The following is an 18,189-nucleotide window of genomic DNA, read 5'->3' as shown; positions in this document are numbered from 1 at the left end:
TTAGAAATTTTTTGCCCATTATTTTTTCACACATTTTTCCTGCCTCCTTCCTCTCTTGGACAACTAGGGTGCCAATTTCACCAATATCAGATCACTTGATATATTCTAAAAGTTGCTATTGCTCTGTTCTTCTATATATTATGCCTTTTTTCTGCCTATAGTTCACTCTAGACAGTTATTGCTGTATCTTCAAGCTTTCTGATATTTTCCTCTAACATATTTATTTTGTTGTTACATCCAGACTTAATCAGTTCAGAGTTCAGATACTATGTTTTTCATCTATAAATATTTCATTTTTTAAAATATTTGCAGTTTTTCTCCTAATCATGCTCATGTTTTTCTGAATCACCTTGAACATATGAAGAATATTTGTAATAGCTGTTTCAAAATCCTTGTCTGCTGGTTTCATTATCTGTATTGTTTGAAGTCTAGTTTTGTTGATTTTTTCCCCCAATTCTGGCTCATGTTGCCCTGCTTCTTGCTCGCTTGGTCAATTATGATTATATTCTGGACACCTTAAATTTGGTACTGTTGATTTCTTAATTTTGTTCTTTTTCTTTAGGCAACATCTATTTTGCTTCTGATGTACAGCAGCTAATTTACTTGAAATTAGTGAGATGCTTTTAAAGCTTGCTTTTAAGTTCTGTTAGGGAAGTCTCAAAGAAATCTTCATACTAGTGCCAGTTTAGCTTTTCTGCTCTGAAACGGACTCTCTGGTGCCTTTTATATATATATCCTTTCACCTTTGGCGTAAGAATTATTTTTGACCCTATATGGAGTCCTGTTAATTTTCTACCTCTTGCTTCCCTCTGGTTCTTGGCCTTGGCCTTAAATGGTTTTCTTTCATACATCCTCAGAGCATTCCCCATTTACCCAGGTCCAGATGCTTTGAATCCCAGAATTCTGAAAGACCTTGCATATGTCCACTTTTCTAGTACTGCTGATGATTCTGATCTGATCTTCTCTCTTTTTATGTCTAGCAACATTCATTTGTAAGACAGTTTAACATGATTTATTATACATTTGACATTTGTATCATATAAAGTCATGGGTACATGAAGACAGAAGAAGTCAAGAATAGAAGTCAATAAATAGGACTTTAGCCTAATTTAGCAAGATAAGTTTGACAACACACTAAGTATAGAGAAAGGCAAATATGTACTGAAATTCAGGTGGAAAACCTGTTTCAGAATCCTCAGAGTTCGGATCAAATCTGTTAATCTTATCAATTTGATCAGGTAGTAAAAATAAGACATTTACAAATAAAATATAAACAAGGAAGGATACATAATTGAAAAGAAAGTTGTGATATCTGATCCTAGGGCCGAAGCAGTTGATTCTTTGTCCTGATTGGTTTTCCTATGATGTGTGGCCACAGGTAGGAAGATCCTGTTTCTGAAGATTTCCAAAAGAATGTATGTCATGGTAGAGCCAATGATCTGGTCATGTTTAAAATTCCTATATCTGACTTAATCCACTTGCAGAACAAGATAAGAGAGTCTAGGAAGTAGTCTCTTTTCCTCCCTTGTCTGAAGCCACTGCAAATCTCTGATACTCTCTTTCCATAAGTATTGATTTCCTGAATTTATTAATTGGTTTTTCATTAAGAAAATGGTATTTTTTTAAGAAAATAGCATTTTTATACCAAGTCAAATACTTGTGTAATTTGCTACTTGTTGATAGCTTGTGTAGAGTTATTATCTTTGCCAGAAAATGTTTTTCTATTTTCTTTAAAGCTCAATTTCCACATAAATTTCTAAAGTTACACTATTTTTTAGGGAAACCTGGTATGCTTTTACATGTTTTAAATAGAACTTTTCAACTTCTACTTTAGAAACATCTGTTTCTAGGTGCAATTTAAGCTGTGTAGTATAGAGGAAAGACTATAACCCAGTGAAGTGATTTTCAAAAGTGTATCTCTAGACAAGCAACTTCATCATCACTTGGACACTTGTTAGAAATGCAAAATCTTGGACATTGTCCATACTCATTTAATCAGAAACTAGGGATCTTGTTTAGTAATCTGTGTTTTTTTTTTTTTTTTAAAGATTTTATTTATATGACAGAAAGAGACAGTGAGACAGGGAACACAAGCAGGGTGAGTGGGAGATGAAGAAGCAGGCTTCCCTCTCAGCAGGAAACCCAGTGCGGGGCTCGATCCCAAGACCTTGGGATCATGACCTGAGTTGAAGGCTGACGCTTAATGACTGAGCCATTCAGGTGTCCCAGTGATGTGTTTAAATAAGCCCTTTGGGGGCGCCTGGGTGGCTCAGTGGGTTAAAGCCTCTGCCTTCGGCTCAGATCATGACCTGAGATCCTGGGATCGAGCCCCGCATCAGGCTTTCTGCTTGGCAGGGAGCCTGCTTCCTCCTCTCTCTCTACTTGTGATCTCTATCTGTCAAATAAATAAATAAAATCTTAAAAAAAAAAAGCCCTTTGAATGATTTGATGCACACCAAAGTTTGGAAATCACTGTGTTTTTAAACAAGGATATCCTATTCCTGCCATATACTGTGTGATCCTGGACAAGTAACAACTATGTCTCTGAACCTCACTGGTAAAATGAAATAATAATAGTACCTATCTTATGGGGGTAGTTATGATAATTGAATGGGATAAGACACATATTTTGTTGGGCACAATTCCTGGAACATGGTAAACATTCAGAAATCTACTATTTTCCATGTGAAGGCTAACCACAGTATAAACTCTTATTAAATCACCAAATATTTAGTGTATGCATACTATATCCAGCCATTGTCCCAACATTTTGGACGCTATAAAGGAAATTCTGTGCACTCCATGATTTTAAACCATGTTTATAATCTTGATAGGGTGTAAAATGTATGCGATAAATGATAGCCACGAAAACTAATAGTGACAGCAAACCCTGTCATAGTGTTTACCTTGTGCCCAGCACTGTTCTCATTTAATATTTACAATACACCTGATAAAGTAGCTAGCTAGTATTCCCATTTTACAGGGGAAACAGAGTCATAAAAAGGCTAAATAACATGCCCAAATTTATACAGCTAGCTAACGGAAGAACCAGAATTCAAACTCATGAAATCTGGCTTCAGTTTGTACTCTTTGACTCTTACATTTCCGTACCTAATGCCAAGGTCAGATGATTATTGTAGGCAACACATATGCCTTAGAAATCCCACTTTAATTTACTGTGATGAGGAAAAAATATCCTTGTTGCAGAGTCAGACTTTGGGTTAAATATCAAAAGTTTGAAAGGATTTAAAAATCAAGTTTAAAAGGAAAAAAAAACAAACACCCACTTCTGATAGAGGAAGTATCAATGAAAAGGAGGGAAGGCAAAGGGCAAGGTTAGGCTCTGATCTATTCAGATGTAAAGGAGACAGATACAGGGGGAATATCTTTGGAAGGAAGTAAGAAATCAAGTGCGTGCACTTACAGTGGGTCAGAGAACGGCCTACTATCTATACATACTACTCCTCAGCAACTCTGAGTTGGATTCTGTAATTATCATTCTGATTTTACAGAGGAATTTACTGAAGCTTGGATTCCTCATGATTTGCCCAGCTATGATGTAAGAGTCAGGGAAGGGATTTGAGTTCAAAGCCTGAAATTTAAATACTTTACTTTACTGTGTCACATGATATATTGCCACCAGATTGTGAACAAGTCTCCTTTATCCAGTGGTCGTGTAGAGAGCCTGTAGCATACTAGATATCTGTATGGGCCTTGTGAGTAAACTGGTCAGGTGCATCTAGTTCCACCACTTCCCAGCTGTTTGCCTTGCACAAATTACTTAATCTAGCTATGTCTCAGTGTCTTCATAATCATAATAATAGTAGCTACCTCAGGATTTATCCATTAAGGTAATATAGGTTGTACCACACAACAACGAACCCAGAGTTATGTGGTTTCATAAATAGGAGCTTATTTTTTGTTTATATTGTATCTGATGTAAGTTTGGCCTCTCTAAGCAGACTCAGAAACTTAGGATACTTCCATTTTGTGGCTCTGTGTCATGTGACTTCAATGTAATCTGACTTTTTAAGGTAGTAGATTCCGGTGAGGGAGGGGAAAGAGGCCGCAAAGAAAGAATAATGGACATTTAACCAGTCTGCTCTCAAGGCATTGATCTCTCCTCTCATATTCTACTAGCTGTCACCAGTCATAAAGTCTAACTAACTGCAGAAGAGGCCAGAAAATGTAGAGAAGAACATGGCCACCAGAATATGCCAGTAGTCTTTGTGAGGACTAAATATGTTGCTGCATAAAAGCAATTTTTAGTAGTGCCTAGCATATAGCACAGTTGGCAAATGTTAGCCACTGTTTTTAAGGACCTATAGAGAAATTTTGAATAGTTGTATGAAAAGGAAAATAGTGTTTAGGGAAGATTTTTTTTTTTTTCAGCAGCAAAGTGATAAGAGATTAGGGAAAGTAGCCAAATTAAATGTTGTTAGAGAGTCCAGGCATTAAAAGAAGGCTAAAATTAAGTAGTGGAATTGGTCACAGATTATTGTTCAGATTCTTCTAGTTTACAGCTAGAAGAGTGACCTTAGAGTGAAAATTTCCATACACAAGGAAGAGTAATTATGTCAAATAATTACTAAATAATCTGCTTGGCAGGTGGTATTATTTATAATGAAAGTATCTGATGGTTTATTTTTTTTTAAAGATTTTATTTATTTATTTGACAGATAGAGATCACAAGTAGGGAGAGAGGCAGGCAGAGAGAGAGAGAGAGGAGGAAGCAGGCTCCCTGCCAAGCAGAGAGCCCAATGCGGGACTCGATCCCAGGACCCTGAGATCATGACCTGAGCTGAAGGCAGCAGCTTAAACCACTGAGCCACCCAGGCGCCCCTGATGGTTTATTTTTACATAGATATTTTTATTTTCCTAGGTAACTATATATATGTGTGTGTGTGTATATAGGATATGTATGTATAACATATGTGTATATAGTATACATATATATGAAATATGTATGTCATAGATGACCAAAATTATTTATTGAAGGAATACATTACAGAATTTTACACTATAATGTGTAAAAACTTGAAAAAAATGCATGTTTCAGGCCCTCTAATTTTTCTATTGAATTTTTAAAATTTCACTTTAGTGATTGAAAGTATTATTACCTATACATTGACAATTGATCTTATTGATTTGTAGTAATTATTAATGTCAGTTCTACAGCTAGGGTTCTTTGAATTTTAGGGATTCATAATGTTTGTCAAGTTCCTCATGTTTCCTGAAAAACTGATCTCAGGACATATTACTAAAGACCCCCTGAATATGTGTCTAGACCTCTTGCCAGCTGGGAAAAGGACTCTCTCATTTGGCATAGAAGTAGTAAAGATCTCCATCTAGATATACTAGCTCAAGTTCTGGGGCTGTGTTTTTCTTACATTAGGGTTTAAAAATCCTAATCCCCAGGTTTAGGCTTCCTCATTTTCATTTATTTTTCTTATTTTATTTTTTAAGATTTTACTTATTTATTTGAGAGATAGAGTGGTACATAAACAACGAATCTTGGAACACTAAAAAACCAAAATTTAAAAAAATCTAAAAAAAAAAAAAAAGTGAGAGAAAGAGAGAGAAAGCTCGAAGGGAGTGAGCAGAGGGAGAGGATCAGGCAGAGCACCAAACCTAACATGGGACTAGATCCCAGGACCCTGAGATCATGACTGAGTTGAAATCAAGAGTCAGATGCTTAGCCAACTGAACTACCCAGGTGCCCCTTTGGGTCCTCATTTTTAGAAAGCAAACCTTAGAGTGAAACTTCCCATACAAAAAGTGGGTATAACTATGTCCAAAAATCTCTGCTTAGCAGGCCATTTTATTTATAATGAAACTACCTGGTGGGTTGTTTTTAGGTATATGTCTTTATTTTCCTCAGTAGCTATATAGACCAAATCTATGATGACAAACAAAAATAGGTGGTTGTGCCCATTATTCAGAGCAAGTTCTTTTGGAGGGGAGCATGGTTTTTCTATTAGGCGTTGAGCAAATAGAACATGAATTCTATTGCTGATTTGATATCAGTTCCATTTAAACAGCTGCCATGTTGCCAGTTGCAGTAACTAGAAACAAACCTATATCCTGAATAATGTCTGAATTTTTTGCATGAAGAATAAATACTTAGTTTGTTGAATCAAATAGGCTGATAGAGAAATATATTGATATAAGTCTATTTACATATATAAAGATTAATATGCACATTTTACTACTATACTACTAAGTATATATATATATACTTAGTACTAAACTAATATATAATATACTTACTAAATATATATACTTTACAGTTTTAAAGAAAATATTTAGTTAGAAATAATATTGAAAGAAAAAGTTAGTACTTATAGACGTACAATTATTTAGGTATTAGAATTTTTATGTTTAAATGAACTTTATTGGACTAGACTCATACCAACTTGAAAATTTTGCCTATCAAATTTCACTTTGATCAGTTGGTCTAATTGGCTTTCATAATTTCAAGAAGAGTTTCAGTTATCTAAAGGGTATAAAATCCAGTAATCCATAAAATATGGATTTGTTAATGAAAGGATCAAGTCAAATTTTAAGCAAGTATGTTTCAATGAACTTTACATAACCCCTTGATACCAACAAAAGGATTAGTTATAGATTTTCCCAATTGGCTTCTTACTTCTATGTCTGGCCAGTGATAACATGGACAAAACTGATGTACTAAAAAAATCTCTTTTTAAAACTTAATCTACAGACTCAGTTTGGAATCTCCTTTGGGAATGTGTTTCGTTCATTAATGATGAACAGAGTCTCTTAAGTGACAGAATATTCACCAGGAAGTTTTCACTAAATGAAATATTGATTCAGCCCTTTGCTAGGAGGAGCCCAGCTGAAAAACTAATGTTGAGATCTCACAGTATTCTTCTACTTCATTTCCAATATAAATCAACTTTTTACAGCACTTTCTAATATATTTATCATAGACTCTTGTAAGGCTACGTTTGAACTTAAGGCCAACCCATTGCACTACTAATTTATACAGACCTGAGAACTATTCTTTAAGAAAATAAATAAGAATGTTTAACATAAAACACTAAGTCAAATGTTTATATCTATCATATAAATCATATAAATAAATTTATAATATAAATTTCAAGATATTGTCATAGTCTTGAATATCTAAACAAGCTAAATTTTTGTATCCAAAGAAGTTTCAAATATTCTGACTCAAACTAGGAACATTTTTATATAAAGGTGATGAAGTATAACATCAAAATATTTTCGATGTGAAAATTCAAGTCCTGTTGAGCCACGTTCTCTATAATTATTTCCTGTAGCTATAATATTGTACATAATGATATCTGTATCAATAACCATATCTAAAATATAATAGTTGATGGCAAAATTATCATTTTTTCCCTTGTTGATCTGGTTAGTTAACATCCAAACAGCTTCCACATAATGCCATTTGTGATATCTAGAAACAAACCTAATGTTCTGTATTGCCTTTGTATTTACTTATTTTTCATTATTTTAATTCTCCAGAGCACAAACAGTTGTATTAAATACAATATGCTGGTAGTAAAATACTGATCTTTCCATTAATCTGATAAAGCAAATTATTCTATTTTTGCTTCTAAGATTATATTAGGTTATTTAGTTAAAATGGCTCTTCATTTTCATCAATTATTTCTGAATAGAAAGCTGATTTCTCTGTATATGTGATATGTACTCTGTAACTTTAGTGTTACAAGAATACTTTTCCAAGACAGTTTCATATCATTTACACAAAACCAATGGCAATGTTAATCAGTAAGTAGATCATTGGAATATAACTGTCCAGGTCCACAATATCTCTTATTTTAGCAAATTCTCTGACATATAGGACATGCTACAAGTTTTCAAGTAAGTTACATTTTTCTTGAAAATTTAAAACAATTATGAATGATTAGAACTTCAGTTCACCTGGAGCATCTCTGATTTCGTTATTTTTTTTAAAGATTTATTTATTTATTTGAGAGAGATCATGCACATATATGCACATGAAGGGAATGGTTGGGGGAAACATTGGAAAAAGGAGAGGGGATGCAGACTTCTGCTGAGTGCAGAGCCTGATGTGGGGCTGAATCTCACTCAAACCATGACCTGATCTGAACCAAACCAAGTCACATGCTTAACTTAATCACCTCAGCCATCCAGGCGCTCTGGGCATCTCTGATTTTAGCACAATTCATTGTAGTGTATTTTCCTCCCAATGCAATGGTTCTTAATTCTTTAAGGTACATAAGAAAGGCTATATTTTAAAAATGCAAATTCCCCAGATCCCACCAGCAGAGGTCTTTGAGCATAACTGAATCTAAAAAAGCCTCCCAGGTACTACTAATACAGTAGTTCAAGGACAGTCTTTTCAGAGACACTGCCCTGCAGGGTTGAAGATACACAGAGGGATCTAACCTTGAATTCCCATTCTAGTGGAATTAGAGAGTGACTAAGATAAAAAATAAATGTTGACATTATAGTCATGTTTTGAAGAAAACTTGACTGGGTACTTTGAGGGAGATTTAGAATGCAATGTAGTTTCATTAGTAATGTAAGAAATAATTTGGTAGGATAGAATATGGATAGTTAATCTCTCCATATTTTAATTATTATCAGCTTCAGTTTTTTTTTAAGATTTTTATTTATTTATTTGACAGACATCACAAGTAGGCAGAGAGGCAGGCAGAGAGAGAGGAAGGGAAGCAGGTTCCCTGCTGAGCAGAGAGCCCGATGTGGGGCTCGATCCCAGGACCCTGGGACCATGACCTGAGCCAAAGGCAGAGGCTTTAACCCACTGAGCCACCCAGGCGCCCCTATCAGCTTCAGTTTTAGAGATTAACCTTTCCTTGCATTAATGATAAGTTCAGTCAAAGACTTTATATTTAATGTTATACCTATTTTATTAGCTCTGATTACTTCATTACCTCTGTGGTGAATAGCTATTATCTTAATGAGCATTCTGCTTTTGAACCACATCTTAAAGTGAATTGAAACAGAAATATATGTCACTTATTTAACCCTTTGTGGTAAGTGTGGTAGTTTACGATAGGAGAAATATTGATAGTTTCAAGCCTAAAAAAAGCCTTAAAAAGTTCAAAATATACAGACCCAAATTTTCACTTGATCTTAGTCAAGAGGCCAGGAAATGATGGACCCAAGTTTTCATAACTAGCCTAAACTCTTTAACATTGTAAAATGTCTAATAATTACCTTAAAGAACAAAATCTATTTGTGTTCCCTCTTTCTATTAGGCGTTGAGCAAAGAAAAAAAGGTCTTATTTCTCAGAGAGCGAAGGGAGGTGAAGGTGGAAAATTAATCTTGCGTCCCCAGTAAATGAAAAACTGTGGTGTTTTTCTTCTCTTTTTTTGCTTTAATTTAAGGAGATACATTTATACGTTTCTTGAGATTATCGTTTATTAAGCACTATCAAGATTGTAACTATATGTAGCGATGTGTTATGACTTTAGTTAACCTTTAGAATTTGTGCCTTTAGTGGACCACATCCTTCATTTATATGTAAATCATACATAAATATATAAAAATGTAAATTATATATAAATTATTTATATAGATATATAAAATTATGTTTTACAAGTGTGTTTATATAAATGGATATGTCCACCCTTACTACACCATCTAGGTTGAGGGAATAACTGACTGGAGCTTTCCTTCTCAAACCTTAACATTTTATTTTTATTTATTTATTTATTTTGTAAAAGATTTTATTTTTTATTTGACCGACAGAGATCACAAGTAGAGAGGCAGGCAGAGAGGGAGGAAGCAGGTTCCCTGCTGAGCAGAGAGCCTGATGCAGGGCTTGATGCCAGGACCCTGAGCTCATGACCTGAGCCGGAGGCAGAGACTTAACCCAGGCACCCAGGTGCCCCAAACCTTAACATTTTAGTAATCTTATCTTGCCATCCTTCATTTAGTTTTTAGAAACTGTAAGTTTGTTTTGTTTTGTTTTGTTTTAATTAGAAAACTTTTTTTTTTAGAAAGATTTCATTTATTTATTTGGCAGAGAGAGAGAGAGATCACAAGCAGGGGAGAGCAGCAGGCAGCGGAAGAGGGAGAAACAGGATGCCCTCTGAGTGGGGAGCCCAATGTGGGGCTCCATCCCAGGACCCTGGGATCATGGCCCAAGCTGAAGGCAAACACTAAACCAACTGAGCCAGTGAGACGCCCCTAAAAATCTTTATTTTTTTATTTTTATTTTTTTAAATATTTTATTTATTCGATAGAGAGAAATCACAACTAGGCAGAGAGGCAGGCAGAGAGAGAGGAGAAAGCAGGCTCCCCGAGGAGCAGAGAGCCCGATGCGGGGCTCGATCCCAGGACCCTGGGATCATGACCTGAGCCGAAGGCAGAGGCTTTAACCCACTGAGCCACCCAGATGCCCCTCTTTATTTTTTAGAGATGGTCAAGTTAGCAAAATTAAACAAAAAATGTAGAGAATACCCACATGCACCCTGTCCCCACAGATGGACAACCTCCCCTACTATCAACATCCTGCACCAAATTTGTATACTTATTATAATTGGTGAAGCCACACCAACACATCATCATCACCTGAAGTCCATACTTTACATTAGAGTTTACTCTTGGGGTTGTGTATTCTATGGTTTTGACAAATGTATAATTACACGTATCCACTATGTTGCAGTATTATATAGAATAGTTTTACTGTCCTAAAAATGGTTGGTGCTTTGCCTGTTCATCCCACCCTCCACCTTAATCCCTGGCAACCACTGATCTTTTTGCAGTCTCTATAGTTTTGATTCTTTCAAGAATTTCACATAGTTGGAATTGTACAGCATGTGACCTATCAGATTGTCTCCTTTCACTTAGTAATATACATTTAAGATTCCTCCATGTCTATTCATGGCTTGATAGTTCATTTCTTTTTACCGCTAAGTAATATTCCCTTGTATGGATGTAACAGTTTATTTATTCTTTCACCTACTGAAGGACAGCTTGGTTGTTTCCAGGTTTTGGCAATTGCAGGTAAAGCTGCTATAAATGTCTGTGTGGAGACTTTGGTGCAGACATAGTTTTTAATTAATTTGGGTATATCCAAGGAGCACATTGCTGGATTAAAGTAAAAGTAAGAAACCACCAAACTGTCCTCCAATGTAGCTACACTGGTTCTGCATTTCCACTAGCAGTGAATGAGTTTCTGTTTCTTCACATCCTCACCAGCATTTGGTGGTATGAGCATTTTGGATTGGACATTCTAATATGTAGATAATAGTATCTTATTATTTTATTTTTTTAATTAATATCTTATTTTAATTTATAGTTGTCTAATGACAAATGATGTTGAACATCTTTCATATGCTTACTTGCCATCTGTGTATCTTCTCTGGTGAGGTGTTAAGGTTTTTGGCCCATTTTTTAAAAAAAATTTCTTTTCAGCATAACAGAATTCATTGTTTTTGCATCACACCCAGTGCTCCATGCAATACGTGCCCTCCTTAATACCCACCACCTGGCTCCCCCAACCTCCCACCCTCTGCCCCTTCAAAACCCCCAGATTGTTTTTCAGAGTTCATAGTCTCTCATGGTTCACCTTGCCTTCCAATTTCCCTCAACTCCCATCTCCTCTCCATCTCCCCATGTCCTCCATGTTCTTTGTTATGCTCCACAAATAAGTGAAACCATATGATACTTGACTCTCTCTGCTTGACTTATTTCGCTCAGCATAATCTCTTCCAGTCCCGTCCATGTTGCTACAAAAGTTGGGTATTCATCCTTTCTGATGGAGTATATATGTATCGTGTATATGGACCACATCTTCCTTATCCATTTGTCCGTTGAAGGGCATCTTGGTTCTTTCCACAGTTTGGCGACCGTGGCCATTGCTGCTATAAACATTGGGGTACAGATGGCCCTTCTTTTCACTACATCTGTATCTTTGGGGTAAATACCCAGCAGTGCAATTGCAGGGTCATAGGGAAGCTCTATATTTAATTTCTTGAGGAATCTCCACACTGTTCTCCAAAGTGGCTGCACCAACTTGCATTCCCACCAACAGCGTAAGAGGGTTCCCCTTTCTCCACATCCTCTCCAACACACATTGTTTCCTGTCTTGCTAATTTTGACTGTTCTAACTGGTGTAAGGTGGTATCTCAATGTGGTTTTAATTTGAATCTCCCTGATGGCTAGTGATGATGAACATTTTTTTTTTCTACCAAAAACATACCATATGTTTATTCAACCATTCTTCTATTGATCTACATTTAGCCTTTTTTTCAAGTTTTTTTTTTAATTTTTTTTTAATTTTTTCCATTTTATTTATTTTTTCAGCGTAACAGTATTCATTCTTTTTGCACAACACCCAGTGCTCCATGCAAAACGTGCCCTCCCCATTACCCACCACCTGTTCCCCCAACCTCCCACCCCTGACCCTTCAAAACCCTCAGGTTGCCCCAACCTCCCACCCCTGACCCTTCAAAACCCTCAGGTTGTTTTTCAGAGTCCATAGTCTCTTATGGTTTGCCTCCCCTCCCCAATGTCCATAGCCCGCTCCCCCTCTCCCAATCCCACCTCCCCCCAGCAACCCCCAGTTTGTTTTGTGAGATTAAGAGTCATTTATGGTTTGTCTCCCTCCCAATCCCGAACATTTTTTCATGTGTCTGATATTTGGCCCATTTTTAAATTGGTATATTTATTTTCTTATTGTTGAGTTTTTTTTTTTTTTTACAATTTTATTTATTTGTTTGAGGGAGAGAGAGAGAGAACATGAACAGACAGAGAGGGAGAAGCAGACTCCTAATGAGCAGAGAGCCCCATGTGGGACTTAAGACAGATGCTTAACCAACTGAACCACCCAGGCGCCTTTCTTATTGTTGAGTTTTATTTATTTATTTATTTATTTTAAAGATTTTATTTATTTATTTGACAGACAGAGATCACAGGTAGGCAGAGAGGCAGGCAGAGAGAGGGGGGAGGGAAGCAGGTTCCCTGCTGAGCAGAGAGCGCGATGCGGGCTCGATCCCAGGACCCCAGGACCATGACTGGAGCCGAAGGCAGAGGCTTTAACCCACTGAGCCATCCAGGCGCCCCTCTTATTGTTGAGTTTTAAAAACATTTTTATATTTTTGGATAACAACCCCTTTATCACATATTTTTTCCTAGTATGCGGCTTGTCTTCACAGTCTCTTGACACTGTCTTTCACAAGTTTAAGTTTAATGAAATCCAGCTTATCAATTATTTCTTTTTTGAATTGTGTCTTAGGTGTTATATCTGACTTGGTTTTTCACAGAATTAGGCTTTTAAGTTGAACAGACTTTTGCTGATACCTCAAAGATTTGTATTATTATAATCCTTAGCAAGACTCAAGAAGTAATATAAGTTTATATTTTTCAGGTCATGATAAACAGGGTGATCACTCTTACTGATCTCATTTTAGCCCTATTCTTAAGTATATTTTACGAAGAGAAACAATCAGAATTTACCTCTACTTCTAAAATAAACATCAAATTCCAGTAAGATTATTGTATTACCATCTTTTTAAAAGAGTGTATCTGATATTATTCTTTATATAGTGTAAACTTTTATTTACTCCCAGCCCAAGTTTCCAGCTGCTTAAATTTCTCATTTGTGTTAAGAAGAAAATCATTAAATGTTTGTTAAGTCTCTAAACCCTAACTTTGTACATGATATGATACCATAAAATTTTTAACAAGTTTAAGAATATAATTTTCTCTACAAAGTTAACAGCATTTTCTGAGATATACTCTGTGCTAATATTGTTTAAGTAATAGGTACATGGTTATTTTAGATATAAACTCTCCTTTCCAAGATGATTAATTTTTTCCTGCTTTCAATAGGGATTTTCTACTTAAAGTGTTACCAGCTCTAAGAATCCTCAATGGCGAAATGCTAAACTCTTATTCTGAAAGGCACACTGAAGAATACTATGAGCCAGAATTAGGACGTTTTGTGATACTTTGTCAGTCTCAGATTCAAGAATTCAACTCACTGGTTGAAAGCTATATTTCAGGAAAAGGGTAAGACTGTTCACTTCCCCATGTCATAATTTAAAGAAATAATTCAATATATGTATATAATTTAAAAATACTCTGATTAAAACATTTTTTGGATTAGGACTGTGTCTTTTAGGGATATTTTCCCTTAAAAACATAATTTAAATTATAGTTTAAATGCTAAAGTATTAGTTAGAGTAAGTGAAGTCATAGGATAATTTCAAGACAAGAATCAAACATCCATTCAGTCATTCATTCAATTAATCAGTCATAAATTTGTTTGACAATTATTGTAGGCAAGACACAAAAATAAGATAAGTATTACACATTATCCTTAATTCACAGATTAACATAAGAGAAAATTAGACAAACAGGTACAATGGAGCAAGGCAAATTTTTATATTTATATAAAATAATTATATATTATTATATTATATTTTATATTTATTATATATTAAGATATATTGTATATGTATTATATTTATATATTAAAATATTAGGCGAGCACAGTAGAGAAAAGCAGTCAACACATGCACATATTCAGAGGGGCAGAAGCTAAGAGTAGAGACCTAATCAGATATAAAAGAAAGAGAACTTCCCACTCCCCATCCCAAATTAGGAATGTGTTAGTATGAATTACAGGTGATCTTTCTCTAACTGTATTTTCTAATTTGCATTACTCCAGAAAACACAAATGAAAACTGATTTCACAAATGAAAATGATTTCATATTTCACTTATGGTGACCCTCCATTATAACTGAATTATAACTATACTATGTCCTTCCAAATACCTAAACTTAATCATTAAATTGCAGTCTTTAATATTGCTCTTCACATATTTATATTTGCTCATCTATATAAGATTTGTTTTCCATTTAAATGTTTTTAATATAATCTATTCAGATTAAAAACAAATTTCACAGCTTTAAAAATAATGCCAATTGTTATATATAATTAATGTTTGCTTTCAACAAATACGAAGATTATTTATATTTATCTTTGTGGAAAAACTAAACTAACATTTCTTTGTATATGTGTGGTAATGTAGAATTTTTTTGTGTAAAGATGACCCTAATATCCCTCATGTTGAAACATAGATTTCTCAATTCCTTTGTATAATCTCTTGTCATTGCAATATGTTTCATTTTGGCATTGATAATGGAAAATAGACTATATTTTACATTAATAATAAAGGGTGGTGAATTCAACACCAATCCTACACACTAAATATTCTAATATCAAGTTGAACCTTTTCTGCATTATTAGCCACCAAAATGAATGAAATACAAAATATTGAAAGTACATTGGAGGAGCCTATGCTAATGTCTAATATTACTTCTCTGAACACAGGACTGTTTATCTCCACAGTTTACTTTCATTTTGTATGGTTAAAAGTTTTATATTTATATATATGCTTATATATATGGTCAAAAGTTTTATGTTTATTTATATCCTGCATGTTTCAGAAAAAAAAAATAAGGCAGCTTGTGGCTATATATTAAATACTGTCAGAAAATATACATTTGAAGTAAGTAAATTCTTAAAAATAAAACAAGGGAAGATAAATAAAATCTACCAAGAAAAAGGCTCATGTAGGTGCAGAGTCTTTTACATTTGCTATTAAGATCCCCAAATCTGGCAAACAGTAAGTTTGATTAATTATGTAAGCCATAACCTCAATAAGATAGAAATTCAACAGTTGTTTAAGAGGATCATAACCATTTATGCCTTCAAGTATTTGAATTCTATTCGCAATGGATAATTTTTCCAGCGAAAAATGGGAATAAAAACTTTCCCATAATATAAGTTCTTTGTTTAAAAGTCCAATACAAATATTTTGCATGGCAAGAGTCAATGTAGAAAGTACTTTTAACTGTGTTTCATAAATAACTTCTCCAAATTTAGGCAGCCATGATTTCTCATGTTTATGGTAGTAAAAGCATGGATTTTTTCTCATTCAATTGTACCAAAAATACCTAGAATAAAAATGGTTCTAAAACGTCCAGACATTTTGTCTGGATTGACAAATCTAAATTAGCTAAACAAATATTTTCAAATTTGTTAGAAGTGAGATACATTTTTACATAAATGACCAGAAATAAGGTTTTTTTTTCCAGAAATAAGGTTTTAATGAATGTTGTAGTAAAGCTTAATTTTCATGTTTACCATAAACACGATGGAAATTTCCAGAACCTACACAAATTTTAATATTTGCTGATATAATTCTTATTAAATGTTTTGGTTGTTTAGAAATTTTGTCACCTTGGATGCTGCAGAAAATCTCTGCCATTATTTTAATAAATTAATGACACTTAGTAATGAATGCCGATATTCACATGAACATGGGAATGTAAGTGTCACCCAGAAAGAAGACTCTGAAACCCAGCAAAATCATTTGACCCCTGCAAACAGTGATAGCATACTGCAAAATAGAGTTCTCCACTCTTGTGCAGACAAATACAAACCAGATACCTCTGAGAAATGGATGAACTCTGGCTCTAGTCAGTCCACATTAACCAACTCCTTATGTGAAGATACAGAAGGAAGAAATCAGGAAGAAATAGTAGACCAGAAAAGAGAAGACAGCAAATCAAACAGTATCTCCATGGAAAGAATCCCATTCATGGAAACAGTAATGGCAAGTTCTCTGCTGTGGAATTGCCAAAATACTGAACATCGTAAAAAAATGTAAGATTTATAGAACATTTTTCTTTTACAGTTGTATATCTTTTACTTTCAATGGATAGTCTTAGGTAATTTTTCCAAATGCTTATTTGGTAAAGGATTTAAATAACGGTTGTATTTTATACTAATTCCCTTAATAATATGATATGTGTACAAATTATTAATTATAGTACAGATTAATTTTACTGAACGTTGGCAGGCTCTGATTTAATTGACTAGTATTTTATTAAAAAATGAGAACATGTAAAATTATTTTTTCTGTCTATTTTTTTAAAGATTCTATTTATTTATTTGAAAGAAGTAGCAAGAGAGAGCGAGCGCAGGTGGGAGTGGGGAGAAGGGAGAGAGAGAAGCAGACTTCCCACTGAGCAGGGATCCTGACATGGGGCTCAATCCCAGGACCCCGGGATCATGACCTGAACTGAAAACAGACACTTAATTGACTGAGCCACCTAGGCACCTCATTGCCTTAATCCCCATCACCCATTTAACCCATTCCTCTGCCCACCTCCCTTCTAGCAACCCTCAGTTTTTTCTGTATAGTTGTCTATTTCACGGTTTGCTAACTATGAAATACTTTTAAAAAGCTAATGGTAGGCGCCTGGATAGCTCAGTTGGTTGAACAGCTGACTCTTGACTTTGGCTTAGGTCATGATCTTGATCTCGATCTCGGGGTCCTGGGATCTAGCCCTGCATAGGTCTGACTCCCTGCTCAGTGGGGAGTCTACTGGAAGATTCTCATTCTCCCTTTATCGCTCTTCCTCTGCCCCTCTACCTGCTCACATGCCCTCCTTCTCTCTCTCTCTCAAATTAGATAAATCTTCTAAAAAAATATAAAGCTAATGGCTTTAATTTTTTATTGAACTAGCAAAGATTACTTTTTACTTTGGCTTGTCAAAATCTTTTTCTTTTTTTACTTTTGGCCTCAATGTCAAGCCAACAAAATTAACAATGGTTAAACTCATCTTCTGCTACAGTAACAGGTGCTGAATAGGGCAGAATGCAGAGTATCATGGTAGCTAATCTTATTTTTCCTAGTCTTTATTCTTTTAGAAGTTGTCAGTATGAATGGTGATTTCTTTTCTGAAAGTTATGTTAAAAAGTTTGATATGCTGAAACTTGTATGTATTCCCTGAGGCAAAAACATTTTTAAAAATTTTATTGAAAGTAGCTCTAACACTTCCTAATTTATATTTCCTTAATTTATTTAATTGATTCCTTTTGCTCTGTAGGGGAGGAAAAATAGCTTTTACTTCTACCCTTCTAAGTCCTCAGCTGGAATCCCTGTAACAAAAGGTAGATTAATATGAGAAAAACCATAGAAATGTCCTATATGCTGGCTAATTGAACATAATAATAAGAAATAAAACAGAAAAAAAGAAATGCATTTAATATAAGTTTTACACGACATGGGAATCATCATAAAGAAATAAAGACCTATAGAAATAGTTAAACCTGAGCACTTTTATATTAAGTTTGATGAAAAGTAGAAGGTCGTGGAAAA

At 34.7% G+C, this 18,189-nt stretch overlaps 1 protein-coding gene across 1 annotated transcript in view; it reads left to right on the top strand.

Annotated features, from left to right (window-relative positions):
• The window catches only part of LRRIQ1 (leucine rich repeats and IQ motif containing 1), a 214,442-nt gene that overhangs the window by 63,367 nt on the left and 132,886 nt on the right, over positions 1–18,189 (top strand). The window contains exons 14-15 of the mRNA XM_046012860.1: positions 13,844–14,023; positions 16,251–16,688. Of these exons, the coding sequence (XP_045868816.1) occupies positions 13,844–14,023; positions 16,251–16,688 (618 nt within the window). The remainder of the gene's footprint in view (positions 1–13,843; positions 14,024–16,250; positions 16,689–18,189) is intronic.

The sequence above is a fragment of the Meles meles genome, chromosome 7, assembly GCF_922984935.1.
Source record: "Meles meles chromosome 7, mMelMel3.1 paternal haplotype, whole genome shotgun sequence".
Classification (NCBI taxonomy): domain Eukaryota; kingdom Metazoa; phylum Chordata; class Mammalia; order Carnivora; family Mustelidae; genus Meles; species Meles meles.
This window is presented reverse-complemented; position numbering and strand designations above follow the sequence as displayed.